Source organism: Lipophrys pholis (assembly GCF_963383615.2).
Source record: "Lipophrys pholis genome assembly, chromosome: 10".
NCBI lineage: Eukaryota > Metazoa > Chordata > Actinopteri > Blenniiformes > Blenniidae > Lipophrys > Lipophrys pholis.
Genome location: NC_137640.1, coordinates 21,794,716 through 21,814,354, shown reverse-complemented (window position 1 = coordinate 21,814,354; position 19,639 = coordinate 21,794,716). Strand labels below are relative to the sequence as shown.

Below are 19,639 nucleotides of genomic sequence, written 5' to 3'. Positions count from 1 at the left end.
ACGTGTCACAAGCTGCTCTACCTGCACTGACTACACTGTAAGCCGTTGTTGCTGCTGGATGCTGTGCAATACTGTATATACCACACATCTTTTTTTTATCCTAGTTTATGCCATTTATATTTTAGCTTAACAGGAGCACCTTGACACTCTACGACAAAGATCATTTGTACTCATTTGGAAAGATGTTCATTTCTAAGGTTTATTGTGGTTTTATCAGTTCTGTCCCTCCTCCATCTTCTATTATTAATTATTATTTGAATTATGGGTGTATGATTGGACGTATGGATAGTGTCATGGCCCGGCTCTAAGACCACAATAAGAAGAAAGAACACCGGGAGAGAGACCCCAAACTAATATGTTCATCAAGCCAAAAGATACATTTGGAAGGGAAACACAAACTAACCCAAAACAACACCAGAGCAAAACAAAATAGCGTCAGTGGAAAAGTCCGACGTGGATGGCCGGAGGGGCAGGTTTTAAACGGGAGGTCGGAAGTAGTGGCCAACTTCCTGCAGCAGAGTTACAACATCGTTACAACAACAAAGACCCTGGGGCCGGAACACCAGTCCAAGAGGCAGACACCCGCACACTCCTACACCTCGAAACAATCGGCAAAGGCACTGAGAGAACATGCAAACTCCACATAGAGCGTGGCACAAGAAATGGAATCCAAATCTGTGTGTTCTTGTCATGAGGAGGCAGAGCCAACCACTGCTCCACCGTGCCACATGTGATGTCGTGTTTGCAAATTGTAAGTCATCCTGTTATTAAAAAATGTTTTTCAGTTTTTCCATTACATGAATAAATGTGAGTGAATCAGTTATAATGTGTATAATGTTAAAAAAAAAAAAAAAAAAGGGTATGACATGTGCCATACAGTAATAAAGTTGGTCTCAAATCACAGTGGGATCTGAGTTGTTTTCTATGTGGCGTTTGCATGTTCCTCCTATGCGTGCCTGGGTTTTCGCTAAGCGCCGTAGCTTCTTCTCCCAGTCTAACGACTTGAATTTGAAGCTTATGGGCGACTCTAAATCACCCATAAGAAATTGTGCGTGTTTGTCTTGCTGCCTCCACCCACCAGCTGAAGTGAGCTCCAGGTCCCCCGCAACCTTGAGCTAGATAAAGCAGTATAGGAGCTGGACAGACCTATATGTAGGCTGCTTGGCAACTAGTACAAGTCCTGAAGGGCTTGGTAAAAATGCACACACAAAAAACATTGCCAGGACAACTGTTCCCTCAGCTCACTTGATGAAGTCGTACACCAGAACAGCTGCAGAGGGGCTTTGAGGTCAGCCAGTGAGATCAACTGTAGTTTCAGAGCTCCACAGTAAACCTCAAAGCTCAGAGACTACACTGTCCATTCAAGCACAATCAAACCACTTAGCCATAAAAACACTCGATATCTCTGACTCACTTTTTCTGTGGCGCAGTCTCTCTTGGGCTCTGTTGTTTGAGCATCTTTTTGTAGGATTTCCAGCTGTGTTGGGATTAAACAGCTGTTCTGGTTGTTTTACCATTAGAAAAGTGTTTTAAAAGGGGATTTAAAGAAAGTAAAGCCTCCATTAATGTTGATTACCTTCATAAAACCAAATGCATTGCTTTGCATCTTCAGTTTCTGTCTCTCATTTTGTTTTGCCTAGTTTTTCCTCCGTCTGTTAACAGGGCGTCTCTGTGAGAGAGCGCGAAAAATGAGTCACTCAGCCTGTCCAGTAAACTGTGCAAAGTATTGTGTCATATTTGGAGACCGGTCTGAAAAATGTCATGTCTGAGGAGTGTCTTCTTTGAAGCCTGCCACCATAAACAACAGTGTGTGAATGCTGCCATAAGTTATTTCATCCTGCACTGCATCTTTATGTGTGCTATTGCCTTCACTTTTTAGATATTATTCGTGGCTCCAAAGTCGACCGTATGGTCAGTGGTGGTGGGAAACACAAAGATCTGGAGATTAAGATAAAGATTCTTCATTACTTGTTTTAAAGTATTTCTTTCATTTCTTTAAAATTGTTTATGTATTTCTTATATTTATTTAAAAGGTTTAATGTATTTCTTTAACTTCTTTGTAAAGCACTGTGAATTGCCCTGTGTTTGAATGGTGCCATATAAATAAATTTGCCCCGCCTTATTCTATTTTGTTTGGCATGTTTTTATTGTTCAATGCATTGTAATTGTCAGTTTTATTTACAATTGGTACTATTCATGCTTGTACTTTGAATTGCCCTGCTGCGACTTGTGCTTTGCATATAGTAGTCAAATAGTAGTTAAATTTGTTTCAGACATTTCTTTATTTCAGACATTTTGGGAATATTGTGCTGAATACGAACTCGATGTGAGGAATCCTAGTCCCAATTTGTTGAGTCCATTTGGTTTTGATCTGGTCAAACCCCGGTGATGTTTGTTGTCGTGTCTGATGTGTTTAAGTCTCCTCTTGTTTCAGGTGTAGAGTCACTCCTCTCTCACTGATGTCGATACCATAACTCACCTTGACAGCTTTCACCTGCGTTCTCTATTCTCTCTGTTTAAGTGGCATCTGCTCTCTCATACTCATCTCCTTTGCCATATTTATTACCTGTGATCTGTCACGCCTCATTCTGGCCTTCCTCGTCTCATGCTGTCTGCTTAGTTTTCTGGTTTTCACCGTTGTTATAGGTCTAGATGGTTACATCTCCGACTGCCGTCACTGTACCTTTGTTTTGAGGAATACTGTCGGTTTACAAGAGGGAAGGTGACAAGGCTGCAACATATTTGCAAATTTCAAGGTTTGTTCAGGGCATCAGTTGAGAGAAACCCTGGTGGGATTGCTGCGTTCATTTATTGAAGTGTGATTGTTCAAAACTCTGATGTGCTTCTAATGCTTATTGACTTATTGTCAAATCAAGTTATTCTCGCCTGAAGTGAAGACATCTAAAGGGAACAAACGCAGGACACAACCAGCTGCAGAAGCTGTTGGCAAGTTCGTAGCATGTAAAAATAACACCACAGTAATCTAACTTGCATTACACAGGCATAGCATAGTTGTGGAAGTTATGTCACAGGACACTGTATGCCACAACAGCTGTGCAGCAACACAAATACAAAGTACCGGCACAAGAGATTAGAGTGGGAAAAAAGCCCCGTCATAACCTTGCTTTGTACCAGGGGACCCCAAGTGTGAACACCACCTATAGACCTCCTTATTCTTTATTGGATGAAGAATTCTATAAATACAATTTAAAGACAGAAGAAACCGATATACAACAGCATTTCTCTGAATCCGGTGTGATGTCCTCTTTTGATCATCAGTTTAGTTCATTGATGTGGAAAATGGAAAAGGCATGTACTTCTGTTGACTGCTGATCGCTTAAATATAGCAAGCCGTTTGAGCATTTATTAGATATACTTGATAGCCACCGTAAGGTCCATGTACTAGTAACATCGTCCTCACAAAATAATTTAGTGCATTAGTAGAATATTACTCGTAATGAATACGAGTAATGGTTTTTCCACTACTAGGCCCACCTTGGGCCTACTAACGTGCAATAAAACCTTGCTAGTAAACTGCTGTGCTGCTATAAACTAGTGAGAGAGCTGGTAACACTACTAGGGCCAACTAGTAGGCTGGTGTCACTCATTGGTAGCCTCCTTGGACACTACTAGTAGTGCTGAAATGCCCACTAGTAGCACTAGTAAGACATTTCTGACCTCACTAGTACTACTAGTTACAGCAAGGATGCCCATTAGTACTACTAGTAAGTCCCATCATACATCAGTAGACAAGTAGCATTCTCCTGTTATTCACAACAAATAATCACACAAAGAAGAGCGGCTGTGTGAGGCACATCTGTTTCTCTAGAACTGTACTGTATATTCATCAGCAACATCTCACATGTTGGAAGAGGAACATTATTTGGAGCAACCGATGATGGTCTGGTGTTCAGAAGAGCCACGAGTGGTGAAAATGAAAAATTCTCTCTACACAAGTGCAATCTTCACAACTGTGTCAGACAACATCCTCTTTTTGAGAATCAGCTTAGTGTGAACTACCGCTATCACTACTTGTTACTTGTTATAATTAACTAACCACGTGTGCTCGTCTGCAAGTGCAAAATAGAAGAGGGTGTAATCCACAAAGTTGAAAAAGAAACTGTAATCCACTGCTGTCTTTGTGTGTGTGAGTCAATGTCTATGTCTATGTCTATGTCTATGTCATGGTAAACCATGATAAATCCAGAATTCAGTGACTCAGAAATTGGACTATCACAGAAGTCCAATCAAGAAAGGATGTTTTAAGCACAAATGTCAGGCTTCTGAAAAGAACGTTAATTTCCATGCACTCAGTACGGTACTTGGTTTTGCCTCCTTTTTCATGAATTACCGTATCGATGTGCCGTGACACAATGGTGCACGATTTCCAAATGAAATGCGAAATTTGCATCAGACTCTGGAGGAAAACTGGAGAGGCACAGATTCCACATTGCTTGAAGTCCAGTGTGACGTTTCCACAGTCAGTGACGATTTCGGATGCCGTGTCATCTGCTGGTGTCGGTCCACTGTGTTTTCTGACCCCATAGAAAATCTATACGCTGTTAAAGAGGACGATGAGAGACACTACACCCAATAATGCAGATGACCTGAAGTCAGCCATCAAAGCAACCTGGGCTTCCATTACACTGACACAGTGCCATGGGATGATCGTCTCAATGCCACGATACATTAATGCAGAAATTCATGCAAAAGAAGGCAAAACCAAGTATTGAGTGCATGCAAATGAACATACTTTTCAGAAGTCTGATAATTGTGCTTAAAACATCCTTTTTGATTGGTCCCAATGTGATGTTCTAATTTTCTGAGACACTGAATTTTAGGTGTTCATTGTCTGTAAGCTATAACCATCAATATCACAAGAAATAAAAGCTTAAAATATTTCACCCTATGTGTAATGAATCTGCACAAATGAACAATTTCCCTTTTGAAATGGCTTACAGAAAATATTAAACTATTTCACGATATTCAATTTCTTTACAATGTACCCGTATACACAACAATTTCATGGCCACGAAATATTAATTAGTGGCCACGAAATACTATTTTGAGGCCAGTAATCAGTAATTTGTGGCCACAAACAGTGAAATGAAATTACTATATCATTTTTCCAAAATATCATGTTCATTATACGTTCAACAAACAACCATAGTAGCTCTGTGTGTGTGTGTGTGTGTGTGTGTGTGTGTGTGTGTGTGTGTGTGTGTGTGTGTGTGTGTGTGTGTGTGTGTGTGTGTGTGTGTGTGAGCGTGTGGTATAACTAGTAAAAGAATTTGGCACTTCCTAGTAGTACTAGTAGGATAAAACATCCCTTACTAGTGCTGCTAGTGGGCATTTCAGTGCTACTAGTAGGGTCCAGGATGCTACTAGTGAGGACAGAGACCTTAAGTTGGATATCAAGGATACCTAATACATGATCAAAGAGCTACATATGATTAAAACAACTCTGTGTACAGATCACAAGTTCAGTTCAAACTGGAGTCCTTTGACAAGATGTGATGCTTTCTGCAGTAACAAACAGACCTATACTGCCCCCTGCTGGCTGGCTGAGTACCTAGACAGCGCCAAAAGCCTTTTTCAATATAAAACCTGAAAACATTACGTCCACACACGATAAATACCTACAAGAAAATAAAACATATTTCTCTTGCAGTCAGTACTCTTGTTTAAAGGATTTCCAAAACCATTTCAAGATGTCAGCAGGAATTAAGTCTTACGTAACCAGGAGAGCATGAAGGCATCACGGTATTTAATTAAATCAAACGTGGGAGGTCAAAACAAAACTAAACTAAAAGCAAACACCAGATAATGATGTTTGGATATAATATCCGGGTCTCAGTTAATGTTCCAGGGTTTGGCTTTACACAACATACACTGACACAATTAAGTTTCATCCCTTAAACTGCACATCAACAGACTTGAATAACACCGTCTACAGCCATATCAAGATCAGAGGCTTGTACTTCGACACTGGATTTTTTCTTATCGAGATAACTTCAATCAAGCATTAACCCTGGATTGGCTGTACCGCGATGCTTGTACACTTCTCACTGGGATAATTCACACCAGTAACTTGCTCTGAATGTCTAACCTGCTCTAGACCAGGTTATGTTCTGGATAAGATCACTGAGTGTAACAGCTCCGCCTCCCGACCAATCAGATCTCTTGGAATATGACCTTCCCATTCCCATTTAACTGGATGTAAAATATAAACTAAGAGAAGAGCACTGAGGAAGTTCTGCCTGAAACGTTTCTGCTGTATTAAAGGGAAATTAAGCGTTGTGCCACCCGTTCATATTGTCCGATGAATTAATATAATTTAATCAAGTCGGGAACTGTTTGTTTGTTTTTACAAAGGGCCACATGTAGAGACACACAGTGTCGCAGCAGGATGGCAGAGGATCAGGTTTGACCTCTATTCCGTGTCACACAGAAAACCTTTTAGATACGTCTACTTTTGTGAAGCACTTTGTGACCATTGTCTGTGATAAGTGCTATTTAAATAAAGCTTACTTACTTAAACGTCTTGCCAGTGTGAACGTGTAACAGATTGACAAAGCCCCAGAGGGCGTCCCATGTACACCGGATCCCATGTTCCTCCTGTTTTTTTGTTGGTTTTCTTTTAGTTTCTACTTCATTTTGTACTAAATGAAGTCAAGACTCATGCTGCCACCCACCACAGTTGTCTTCATCACTGCCGTCGGCGCAGTCTGGCGAGTGGTCGCACCTCCAGGTCTGCCGGATGCAGTGTCCGTCTCCACACTGAAACTCAGACGCTGAACACTTGGAAGAAGCCTGCTGGGGGGGTTCGGCTGAACTGCACAGCTCCTTGAGCTCGTCTCGGCCGTCCTTGCAATCAGCCCGTCCGTCGCAGACCTTGCTTCTGAGCAGGCAGGCGTCAGGTGGCCCGCAGGAGAAAGAGCCCGCCGTGCAGCTCTGGCAGGAAGCCTCGTCACTCCCGTCGCCACAGTCGTCCACGCCGTTGCAGCAGAAATGTGCCGATATGCATCGTTTGTTGCGGCAGGAAAATTCAGCTGTTTTACACCCTTTGTCTCCTGTAAAGAGTTGGAGCTGCGAGTTACATGCAGTACACACAGTTCAGTACAGTCCTACCATGTCATCACGTTGTCATTGCTAGACCAGTCACCTGATAAGTTTAAATCCTTCCGGCTACCCTCTGGAAGGACGATACAGACCATAAAGCCTCTATAAAGACACTAAATCAGCAAGGCAGCATCATTGAGATGTTGATCCACTGCAGCTTCCTCGTGTGCAGACAAGAACCAGAAAGAAATACCACGTTACACCCAATCTGATGTACCTGTCGGCTTCAGAGTCGACCTTAAGATTCTTTTGGTTTATAATTCTCTTCATCTTGGTCTTACCAAAGTTATCGAGCTTGCTTTTTATCATACGAGCTCTCTTGAGCTCTTGGGTCTTCAGGTAGTGGACACTGAACATAAAGCCCAGTGAGGCATTGTTTTATTAATTCTCATAGCTCACATCTGTGGAACAGCCTGCCTGGCGACCTGAGGGCAAAGTGGCCAAATATTCAAAAACAAACTTCAGGTCAACTTTTTTAACGAGTCTTTTAAGTGACTTTTAAATAACAGCATCAGGAACTGAAAGCATCGCAAACAAGGCAGAAGTAGTACCTACACTGTTGCAAGTTTCACGATAAGGCGTGCAGGTTTTTTTACCAACCTTTAATCGTTATTTTAAATTTGCTCTTCCTTTCTGGTAAAGTCCTCGTATTTTACCTCACTGTCTAATTACTTGACTGTAGTTTATCGGTAATATAAACAAAAGAATACAAGGTTCTACAAACTGAGCTGAGTTTGGCGTATGAATAAGGAACAAAAGAGAAAGTATCTGTCAGGAGGAGGCAAGTAAAGCCCAGCAAGCCCACTCTGTAGCCCCATCTCCTCTGAACCCTCCTCCTCCAAACTAAACAGAGAGGAGGAAAGGGTTTCTCGTTACACCAGAACTGGATCTTTTAGAGCTTTAAATTAATCACTGGGTTGTTTTTTTTTTAAAGGCGCTGGATCGTTTTCATGGAGATTGTCTTTGGAACTCAAACAAAACTGGAGCAAAGGTGAAATTGAGATCCAGTTGTTAACAAAGTTGCATTAGTTTATTCAGATTTTACATTACAAGGTTTTCACTTTTTCCCACTACACCTTGGGACTGTGTTGCATTTCAGAGCAGAAAAGAGGAAAAAAAAAAACTAGTTCACAGCTTTACAGGTCCAAGTTTTATATCTCGGACCTCAAATATTCATACCTGCTGGCTCGGCTCAGGTCACCAACCTTAATATTGAATGACTGAAATCACATTAAATCCTTTAAGGAGATCGTTCTCCTTTTCCCTCTGCAGCTTATTTTTCATGTGAAACACTGAAATCTCCCAGGAATTTATCAGAGGCTCCAATGACTGGATAGGATTACAAAAACAGAACTGTGAAACAGCCTTTTCCCACACGGCAACAAAATGAGCCAAGAACTAACAAGAGTCCGACGAGGAAGTATTTGTGATGGAATTTCAATTTTTAAAATGATATATTTGAAGTTATGAATATTCATTTCTAATCAAGGTCGTCTCATGAAGTGTCAGGAGAAAATCAGGATTTACCAAATTCGTCTTCCAAGCTATATCAAAGTAAAAGTGAACAGAGTCGTCTAGGTAGAAATTTCAACATTTTTCATTTCATATTACTTTTATAATTCCTTCTGTGTGTGTGTGTGTGTGTGTGTGTGTGTGTGTGTGTGTGTGTGTGTGTGTGTGTGTGTGTGTGTGTGTGTGTGTGTGTGTGTGTGTGTGTGTGTGTGTGTGTGTGTGTGTGTGTGTGTGTGTATTCACCACAGTGACTTTCATCTGATCCGTCCTTACAGTCCTTTTGTCCATCACACAATAACTGGTTCAAGACGCACGAGCCGTCGCCGCACCTGAACTCCAGCTGTTTGTGGCAGGCGGGCAGAGAGTGACCTGCAACGGCTGGAATAAGTACACAACAGTTTTAGTGTGATGCTGAAGAGTGTCAGATCATAAGATAAATACCGTAATCAAAGGGCTCATAGAAAATGAGACAGCGTTCACGCTGTTCAATATTCCTCAATAACTCTCCGCATTTTATAACCTGATTGTGTTTTTTTATTACTGTGGATGACAAAGTCCATGTTGTTTTTGAATCCATACAACATTGACTTTAATTTAATTGAACTATTATTAAACGGGTTTTACATTATTGTTTTGTTTTTTCACATCAATATCAACATCATTTTGTATCGTTTTACTTTACTAAGATTGATTGAATCTGTTTCACTATGATTTTGATTCCATATCATATTAAATATATTTTACTTCTATAGTTATTTCAATTTTACAAATCCCTGCTCAACAATGGTCAAAAATATAAAATCAATTTATTCATATTATTATTAGATTTCTGTTTATAATAATGTGATGACTTGTTTGGTCTTTGAATGTCACCCTGACAGCAATGTTCTTACTGGCACGACAGCTGCTAATAACATAATCTTTAAATATTTTGTAAAAAATAAACTGTTTGAAATAAACATCCGTTTCATGTTCTGTTCCATTCTTGCTATTTTTTGTTTGAACGTTTATGTTCTAATTGTGTGTATCTTTCATTATCATCGTTTTTAATTCATGATCATGTTGTGTATACCTTGCTATAGGTATAAGCAATGTAAAAGTGAAGTTTTAGTAGGTTAGTTTAATAGTAGGTTCAATAGGTTAGTTTTAAGTATTGTGTTGATGCACAGCAATTTTAATTGCTTTTTATAAATATTATTTTGGGTTCTGTTAATCCTCCAGAATAACAAAGATATTTTGATAGTGGACTGGTTTTCAGACAAATTAAAACGCGTTTCACAATTTTCATAAATTTTATATCGATGAAGGTGATCCATGTTTTTTTTTTTGTTTTTTTTTAATAAAATAGCCTGAGGCAAGTTTGCACTGCAGTCTGCACTTCGGCTCAGACTTAAACAATGTTATCTACTGAGTTTAGACGATGATAAACTTGCTCCTGTGCCGTATGTTTTTGATGTTTGCAGGCAGAAGTCAAAGCCACGTAAACCGCAGGCTGCAGCGGAAACACAGTAAACAAGCTGCACTCATGCAAGCTGCCGCGCTCAAAACTTCCCATTTTTATCACATATGCCGAAACACACAAGCAGCAGGCTTCATTTCAAACACACGCTAAGGAAGATCCCACGTCCTACCCTGAGAATGAAGCCAAACGAGAGGCGAGATGAGTAGAAATAAAGCTCCAAGGTGTCCCATGCTGGATGTCCTCCACAGCAGCGGCGCGGCGCGGAGAGATGACGTAACAGTTTGTTTCTGTCAAATTGAACGAATGAAGCGCAACATGTTAGTTAACATGTTAGTTAACCAGTTACTTAACCAGTAAACCAGTCACCGACTACGTATAATAATAATTATCACACACATGGCCCTTTGCTTTAATCAGAGTACGTTTTATTGGGTTTAACAGAAACATTTTTAAAATACTGATTTTACACAATATTACACAATATGAAAATTCACATCTAGCGAGTCATAATGGGATTTCTTGTTGTTGTTGTTTGTAAATAAGTTATTGAAATTGTTGGACTTTAGTACTCGAAAACTCCAAAAAAAAAAAACCATCTCATGATATTTAACTATTTGCCATGAAAGGCGGCCGTGGATTCTAAAATGAGTGATTTTTGGCAAGTTTTACACTATGAAATAGATGTTATGTGATATTAATTGGAAGGAGGTAAAAAAGCTAATTCTCTAACATAAACAATTCCGTCTATCCATCTTCCATACCACCCCATCCTGTTTAGGAGCCAATCCCAGCTAATATGGGCAAAGGTCACCAGTCACCTTACACTCTCCCGTCCACACATATGGCCAGTTCAGAGCCGCCATTTAAACTTAAATACATGTTTGGACTGTGGTAATAAGCCAAAGTACCTGGAGAAAATACAAGGAGAACGTGCAAACACCACATAGAAAGATCAAGCATATAGGATTTGAACCCCCAAGTATTTTTCTTTAAGGGCTCAGTGTTAGGCACTGCACCACTAGTTTAAGTTAAATGATAACAGATTTACCTTCCACAAGTTTCTTGTTTAATCCCAATCTTTTTTCAAAAAATCAAAAATTCCAAAAAGGCTAGGAGAAGGCATTCTACTGTAAATGACCTCTACTGACCTCTATAATGTAGATGAGCAGCTACAATCACTTATTAAAAAATCTTTCAAGCCACACAGGAACAAATCACAAACAAGGTACAACACAAGTATTTAATTAGTTCATTCTGGTAGTGTAGCATGATCAAAACAAATACACACCTAAATTGAATCTGAATGCTAATAATGCAACAGCTAAGTATGGAAAGAACTTTTTTTAAAGGTATAATTCTTCCAATCACCATTTGTACCATTGTGGATGCTGGCATGACACACATGCAGACTATTGATTTAGAATTATCAGTTCACCTAAAAACCTTTTTTTTTTTTACTTTCAGGAAACCAGAGTTCCTTCATAATCTCACGTATTCCCAGTAAGAACATGTAGACCCTCAACGAAAAGGTCCCCCGGGTACAAAACAAGCTGAGGCCAATCTTGCTGTGAGGAAGTATTAATAATCACTCCACCAGATTCAGATGTGGACTTTAAATTCAAGGATGATGGAATAGTTACTGTGTGGGAGACGTAGATTCATTATAGATTTCTGTCAAACTGAAAAAGTGTGTCCTGATTTGCAGGACTGTGTGCAATACAGTGTTTGGAGTTGAAAAGACTGGAGCGTAACAATAACCTGCTTCCTCAAACTGGCCAAAACAAGGCGGCAGAGCAAAACAATTACAGGTGTACCTTCAGATGAACATAATGAAGAATTCATCAGACTCCCGGCACTTACAGCTCATCTAATGTGTCACAGCAACAATAAAACTATGCAGTTTGACTATTGTGAGGTGACAGTGTGTTGTGAAAATCACCTATGAAAAATATCTTTTTCTAATATATCCCAACAGGAGAAGTGCAAATGTATGAGTTACATGTCATTGCTGGAGCTAGTAATTTATTCCAAGGTAGTAACTGTAATCAAATACAGAATCCCAGCTTACACAACATTTACCTCACGAACACAAATGAAGAATAGGAGCTTGGAGAGCAGACTTAAGTCTAACTGAAGTGCACCTCAGATTTTTGTGGCTCCTAAACTCATTTGCTCAAGTATGAAGTATGAAAGGCAGGCTGCAGCCTGGACGGGTTACTAGTCCAATACAGTGTGAAGAAACTTTAACACCCACGAGGAAATATTCTGCCTGAGAAATTAGCAGCACAACAACAACAAAAAAAACATACAACATCTTTTATTCACACTTTCTATAGTACAAGTTATAACACGCAGGCATTTGTAAGGAGAGCTCTGCAGCAGATCCCGATGGGAGAACTGATGTTGATGCTGAAGAGTTGTATGCTGCAGTTCAGAGGTATGGCTGGTCTGTGGAGAGAGGGGGAGGTTGGTACACGGCACCGGGCGTCACAGGAAGCTTTGGAACTTCAGCAACTTCACTGGAAAAGAGCAAACAGGTGTCACACAAAAGAAAAGTAAAAAGAATCAGTTAATATGTCAATAAATAAATAACAATTGGGATTATCAGAGTTAAAAACAATTGTTTTGTTGTCTCATTGAATCATCAACTGCATAATCCTTTAATAGTTCCATTCACCAAAAATATGACTGACATCATTAATCATCACTTGATGAATATGGTCAGCTGTGAGCATCAGATTTTAAAGCAATTTTTCAAGACAATAAACTCCGATTTATACTCTGATTTATTTACCTTCCAGCGGTAAGAGCCTTCTGAGGAGACATCACTACTGTTGGGGGTAGTGACTCTCTGCGGCCATCTCGGGTAAAATAGTAGTTGGCAGCATACTTATGGCTTGGACCGACCGCCAGTTTGGGTGGTGGCTGTGTCCTGAGGGGCAAACAGATGTCAGTATTACCAATATTTCCTCTAGTTACACAGTATACAGGTATTTTCCACCATCACTGGGACAAATAAAAACCTGCGAGGCTGCACTTTTTGCCTTGGCAAAATAAGTCAAGTACTGGTCAGACCTGAGATGTTAGAGTTGTTTAGTTGGAAACATTGTTAACATGCACTTTATTTTTCTGTTCTGTGAACTGATCCCGATTAGGAATTTTAATAACACAGTGAATAGTATGGAGATAGGTTCTACTGGAGTGTGTAGCTGCTGTCCTTCTTCGCCAATTTATGATGTTTATTCGTTTCCTTTGTGTTTTGTATCGTTGGCTTCACGTGATTGTAACTTGGCCATGGAGTCCTTGATAAAGAGATCCTGAAACCTCAATGGGACTCATCTGGTTAAATAAAGGTTAGAAGAAGATGTGGTCTTTGGTACATCCAGGACTTCTGTGACTCTTGAAAATGCTGTTTTTACACCCAGTGTTGGTTCCAAATGGTTTCCAGTTTATGCAAATGTAACCAAATTGCTTTTATTTTAATTTCAAATACTAATTTTAATCAACAATCTTCAGAGATCGTGTTTTGTGACGTGATTTAGTGCCCAGTACAATAAAATAGGTTTCACATTTGTAAAGAGCCTAATTTAAAGGTGTTTTATTTATTGCAGAACTATTTCATTTTAAGTAACAAATACATGCAATCATGGAATAGTGCGAGTCCAGTAAAAGCTATATTTATCTACTCCATTCTTTATCATATTCTTGACATGCCAGATGGTTCCCAGGTAATCATAACAGTGAGTTCAGTAAGTTGTCATTCAGTTTTTGCTTTAAGTCTGAATAAGAACGATGCTGTGCCACGAAAACCCCACGGTGAGCGTTTAGTCCAGACAACAGACATCTTCGACTCGGTCCTACCTCTTCGCAATCTCCTGATATCTCAGCTGCAGTTTGGATTGCAGGTCACGCTGGAAACACAAACAAACAAACAAACAAGTGAAGTAAACCCGATCAAAACAGACTCGTTGTGTCCTTTTTTCAGTGGAAGTAACGTTAGCTCAAAAGAGAGCTAATATCAGCCACTCCTGGCTCTGCGTTACTGTGAGGCTTGAAACGAGAAATCAACTGTACATATCTATAGCCATGTCTTCGTGTTGAGTCGTCTCCCTGTTTTTAAAAGTTTGGCCGTAGTTTTGTCGCTTACCCCTGCTAGTAAGTTCCGCAGCCCCCGGATGATTCTGGTCGCTGTCGCCATGTTCGCTGTTGTGAAGGACACGGCTCTTCTTCGGTGGAGATAAAAGTGCGCCGCTCAGCTCAGTGCTGACACCTGGCGGCCAAATGAATCCCTCCGCCATGGCACTGTGTTTCTGGTCATCCATCCATCTTCTAAATCAGCGATTCCAAACCTTTTTCTTGAGATGCAAATTTGTACCACCGTAAACTCAGGCAACACAACCTCCGATGAACAACATGTACAATTACAAAACAAATGAAATGACCCTCATAAACAAAATATATGGGAAATACAGTTTATTATGTTTTGTGATGAGTTCCTTTACTTTTGAGAATTAATTCTTGGTTTACACAGTGAGTGTTTGGTGGGCCGGAACCACTTCATCTTGCAAAGCTTCAACAGTTTTTCCACCCAAAAAGATGACTTCAGCTCTAAATTTGTCCATTGCATCAATGAAGCCATATTCTATGCAATTCTTTCTTGATACACTCCTTTTTCCTCTTTGCCAGGTTAATCTTCCTCTTTAGCCTGACTCTGCACCATATCTTCTCCTGGTTCTCACTTTGCCTATGTATTTTGGAGACAGGATATTAATTTTTTCAACACAACCATATTCCTTGAGATATTTGAAAACATTTAAATTTATGTTTAAAAGTTGAGTGCATCCAACTGTTGCACTCCACAAAGCTGTTTTCTTCTTTCAGCATAAACTAAAACTTTTCATAAGATTTTTTCCACATTAGAGTAGGTTATACATTGTTCTAACCATCAATGGCCTGGAAAAATTGCTTCAATCGTAACAGAATTTGTGAGGACTGGGAAGAAAAAAAAAGGTAAATAAAAAAAGATGAGATTGTACTAATCTGACATTGAAATATTGGTGCTCAACCTTTTAACCAGCTTCTGAAGAGTCAACAACTTAATCATGTCACTGGCGGCACATTGAAGCTTAACGTTATGGTGAAAAAAGTGTATTATCGCACTCAGTTTCTTCAGTAAAAGTAAATGCCTATAACCAGTAGACTAACGTTATGCGCTGCGTTAATACTAGTATTATATCTAGGCACTTTTTCCACCTTAAATCTGGTGTGTTACAAATATATTTCCCTATTCAGAGCCGTTTGGAAACACCAAAGATCGGAGGAGTCAAGGAGAAATACAAAGTTTATTCGTTGCACAAGAAAACACAGTACAGGGCGACAGCGCCAATATACCATGCAGTCAAGTATTACAGCTGTGTGCTTGTCTCATGCAGCATGCACTGAACGAAAGAGTCCACAGGAGAACGCATGCACGCATACAACAGATTTTCCTGCCACTTTGTTCATGATGAGCACATCACACCAGCTGACCTGCCGAAATATTCACCTCCCGCTGTGGAAACATGAAACTTTAAACTGCTTGAGATCGGCAAACGGTCTCCGCATTCATTTTTTTGAATCCAGATTATAAAAAAAGAGAAAGGCCAGTTTCTTCCTTTATCTCCTTTAACTTGACTTCGCAAAATTTAGATGCATGGGTGACATTCTGTAAAGCTCTGTAGCCCCTTTTACAGCTGTGGCACATTTCAATCCAGAGAAGTAAATGTATCTAAATTTGTTTATATGTAATTTCACCTTTTAATTTGCTTGACTTAAATGCTACAATTTCAGATAAAATAACAAGACTAGTGAAATTTGTATCATCGTCCTGCAGCAGCTTTACTTGCAATGTAAGACATCTTTCCAATTAAAACAAAACAAAAGAAAGAAAGAAAAAAAGGAAACTAGCGGCAAAAAACGGGCAAAGTAAAAACTTAAAAGAACGGCTTCTTCAAAACCAAGCATAACAGATATGTAACGTCAAGGAGATGCGTTTCTTTCCGTGGTATCAAAGAGGATAGTTCCATCATATACAGCCACAGGATATAAAATGGTTATTTTTCTACAGTACATAGCATGTTTGTTCACTGTAAACAATTGTTTTAAAATGCAAAAGATAACCCAGGCCACAGTTTGATGGGCGTGTCCGGTGAGACCACGGTGTCCAGGAAGGTTGTGGTCACCAGGACGCCGAACTGTTCCAAACAAGGTAGAAGGGTTTGAGGAGCACATCCATCGATTGATTTTATGCCTTTCAAACAAAAGACTCATAGAAAGAGGGGTACAAAAAGCCAGTTAACAGTAACAGCCACCAACAGGAATATTACATTTCAGGCCCACATTTCTGTAGTGAAAACGGACATCCAAACAGCGAGGATGTGGGTTACATTTCTGAATCCCAACAAGGTGAAGTTTTATAAAACAGCTTATCCCTTCAAGTCAGCGTTGACCAACTTCTGGTGCCACACATTGTCATTGTGCATATTGAGTCCTTCAGTACATTTAGAAATATACAGAGCCTTATTTCTTTCTTTTTTTTTTTCTTCTTTTCTTACCAAAATATACATCAATAATTTGTACAATACAAAGACAAAAAAACACCTGTTCAAATAAGCCCTGGGTTTGGATTCACTGTGGTTTTGTCCCTCAGCTGTTTCACCTTGGACATTTATTACAAAACTCATGTCAAAATACATTAGTGCACTTTCCCTCTCTGGTGTAAACATCACTACACAGTACATTAAGGAGATGCGGAACATTACGCAGGCATGAAGTTAAAACGATGCTCATGCCGACCGTCCCGCTACTGCCGCCGGGAAACAAATTCTCCAAAATACAAAGGGATGCAACACTTTTGATGTTCAATATGACATGGCAAGTAAATAAGCCTGAAAAGCTCATCTACAATGTAAGAAAAAAACAACAAACAAACAAATCTGGGCTTGGAAGAAAACATGCAGCTCAGCCTGGCTGCTCAGGGTTTATCCTGCGACCTGCAGTGTGCCATGCAGCGTCTGTCTTCACATCAGATCACAAAAACCTCAGGGACACAGTCACAAGCAACCGAGATCGACTTGAAGTCAAAATGTTTCTGATGATACTTTTAAGCATATGGCTTAGAGGACGCCGCTGAAATGATGGCACATACAATCCCTCGAGTCTGCTTCAGCGTTACAGATCAAGGCGTCACTGTTGGGTTGGCCTCCATTTTGTTTACATTGGCTGGTCTGTTAAAAAAAAAAAAAACACCAGGGAGTGTGTGAAGCGAACCAGGAAACTCAACCCAAGTGTGAACCCTGCCTTCGTGCGAGCTCCAACATTACTCTGCAATGACTGTGAACTGAAAGTAAACCCAAATACCTGTGACCCTAAATTCACACCCCGGGTTAATATGATTTCCAAAAATGACTGTCGTCACAGAAATACGAGCCAAATGACAAAGTGAACATTTTGTCTCCTGGCAGGTTTCTTCTTCCCCTCCCAATGGGATTGTCTGTTAATGGTTGTGAAAAGTTGATAAACGTCATACAACATTCCTGTTTGTTTTTTTCCCCTGAAGCATAATTAGTCCTTCCTAGTTTTTAATATGTTGAGCTTTCTGTGTGTTTTAGTGGTTGGAAATGGGCCGTATCGAAGCACCAGTATGGTACTGTGTGTATATTGTACCCAAGTAAAGGACATTTTTGTCTTGTACATATTTTCTTTGCATCTCGACAGAGAAAGTCCCAAAAATACATCTTATTCATGAATGGCGTAGTTAAAAGAAGAAAAAGAAATAAATGGGGGAGGAGGGGGGGGGGGGGGGTTAACAGTGTAAGATTGATTTCCAGATAGCATTATTAAAACCAATTCAAATGTACTTAACACAAATATCCTTACTTAATGTGCAGTTCATATTGTAGACTGAACAAAAGGAGTCCTCCGGGCAACTCATCAGAACACGATGCTTCGGTGACGTGGCTCCCAGAAATCAACCCAACAGAAGGTTTTGAAGATCTGCAGCAGTACCACAGAAGTTGTGCAAACAAGAAACAAGTTCTCGTACCATTTGGTCCCAGTTACACCCAGCGTCTCCTCTGTACCTCGGTAATGTACCTAACGTCTCTAGAAAATAAAACTTCATTCAAAAGACATGAATTCATGAGTCATGGATACAAAAATGCTGAGTGGGACTATTCAGCCAATGAGAACTTCCCTCTTTCCCCGTTACAAAGGATAGTACTTTACAAACGTAATAAATAAGACCTGACACTGTGATGCCTCAAGGCATGTATTTACATTAGAAAATTCAAGTAAAATTTTCTGCTTTTTGAACCACGTAAGTAGGCAAAGGAGTTCACGAATCGCAGTTTGTCCGAGTGGGACGTGGAAACAGCTTGGCTCGGCGAGGCCACCGATGAGCCGTCACTTTCTCGAGTGGCCTTCCTGAGCAGCTTCCTCTTTGCACTCGGGCTTCTTCTCTGTCGCTGGAGCAGCGTGAGGCCCATGAGGAACGGCTTCGCCCGCCTGGCCGCAGCTGCTCTCAGCGAGCGGACGCTCCAGCTTTGGCTGCAGGGATGAGATGACGCTCACCTCCAGCTCAGGTTTTTCATCGGTTTCCTCTCCGTCCGAACACGGTTCCCACTCGTCCTGCTCCTCGCTCTCCGTCGAGCCCTGCACCGCGATCTGCGGGACCAGAGTGAATCTCCTCACTGCCGGCGCCTCCAGCTCCGCTCCCTCGCTGCTCTGGGGGCGAGTGACCACCCAAGCTGTCCTCTGCTGCTGCGCAGCCTGTGTGCTGGCTCCAGAAGGTGAAGCTGTCCCGGAAGCAGAGTTGCTGGTTTTCTCCTCCGGCTCGTCGAAGCTCACCTCCTGCACCGCCTCCTGCTTCTTGAATGAATCTCGCCGCTCTGACAGGTTAAGCTTCCGCATCACGACCAGCTGCTCTGACCTTTCAATGCAAACGTCCCGAATCCTCTGGCTGCAAATGTAGCCCCCCAGTCTGCCGTGGTCAGCACCGATATAAGAGCCTCCGCAGGCGACTTCCACTTCTGAGTCACCCAGAAGGTCGCCCTCGCCATAAAACGGAACTTCCAGCGTGTGCCTGCGGGGAGTGTATGACTTCTTGTCAGCGTGATAGACCCCGGAGAGCTTCTCGGCTGACTGCACCCTCTTGAGCAGGGGAGAGCGCGGCGGCTCGGCGCTGCGGGGACGCACTATGTGTCTCACAATTGTCGGGGGTGAAAGAGTTTTCCCATGGTAAGAGTGAAGTGATTTGGCGAAGCCGGGCAGTGGCGAGGGCGAGCGCTGCGGAGAAAGCGGCTGGTTGGAGGACGAGGAGGAATTGCACGCCAGAGGCGAGGGCGGGATGTTACTGGTGGACTTGCGGCGACCCACTTTGTTGTAACGCTGCGTGCTCAGCTTGGAGCCCAGACCGTGAAGCGAGCTGGGCCGGATGTGAGCAGCAGGGGAACTGGGAGAGCTTGAGCATGGAGACGTGCTCTGAGGAGAGTTAGTATCTAGGGA

General features: G+C 41.1%; 3 protein-coding genes across 7 annotated transcripts in view; all 3 read right to left on the bottom strand.

Annotated features, from left to right (window-relative positions):
* Positions 1-10,346, bottom strand: part of LOC308115834 (low-density lipoprotein receptor-like) — a 28,660-nt gene extending 18,314 nt beyond the window's left edge. For both annotated transcript variants that reach the window (XM_080473633.1, XM_080473632.1), the window contains exons 1-3: positions 10,266-10,346; positions 8,878-9,012; positions 6,696-7,073 (exon numbers count right to left, since the gene is read on the bottom strand). In XM_080473633.1, the coding sequence (XP_080329759.1) occupies positions 6,696-7,073; positions 8,878-9,012; positions 10,266-10,326 (574 nt within the window). In that variant the 5' untranslated portion in view covers positions 10,327-10,346. The remainder of the gene's footprint in view (positions 1-6,695; positions 7,074-8,877; positions 9,013-10,265) is intronic.
* A 2,050-nt stretch (positions 10,347-12,396) lies between these two features.
* ndufa7 (NADH:ubiquinone oxidoreductase subunit A7) lies at positions 12,397-14,323 on the bottom strand. The gene is made up of 4 exons (XM_080472766.1): positions 14,244-14,323; positions 13,958-14,007; positions 12,891-13,028; positions 12,397-12,615 (listed from the first exon to the last, which is right to left on the bottom strand). The coding sequence occupies exons 1-4, from the start codon at positions 14,292-14,294 to the stop codon at positions 12,528-12,530; spliced, it is 327 nt and encodes a 108-aa protein (XP_080328892.1). The 5' UTR covers positions 14,295-14,323; the 3' UTR covers positions 12,397-12,527.
* A 1,096-nt stretch (positions 14,324-15,419) lies between these two features.
* mast3b (microtubule associated serine/threonine kinase 3b) overlaps positions 15,420-19,639 on the bottom strand; it is a 41,211-nt gene continuing 36,991 nt past the window's right edge. For all 4 annotated transcript variants that reach the window (XM_080473570.1, XM_080473571.1, XM_080473572.1 and 1 more), the window contains one exon: positions 15,420-19,632. In XM_080473570.1, the coding sequence (XP_080329696.1) occupies positions 18,539-19,632 (1,094 nt within the window). In that variant the 3' untranslated portion in view covers positions 15,420-18,538. The remainder of the gene's footprint in view (positions 19,633-19,639) is intronic.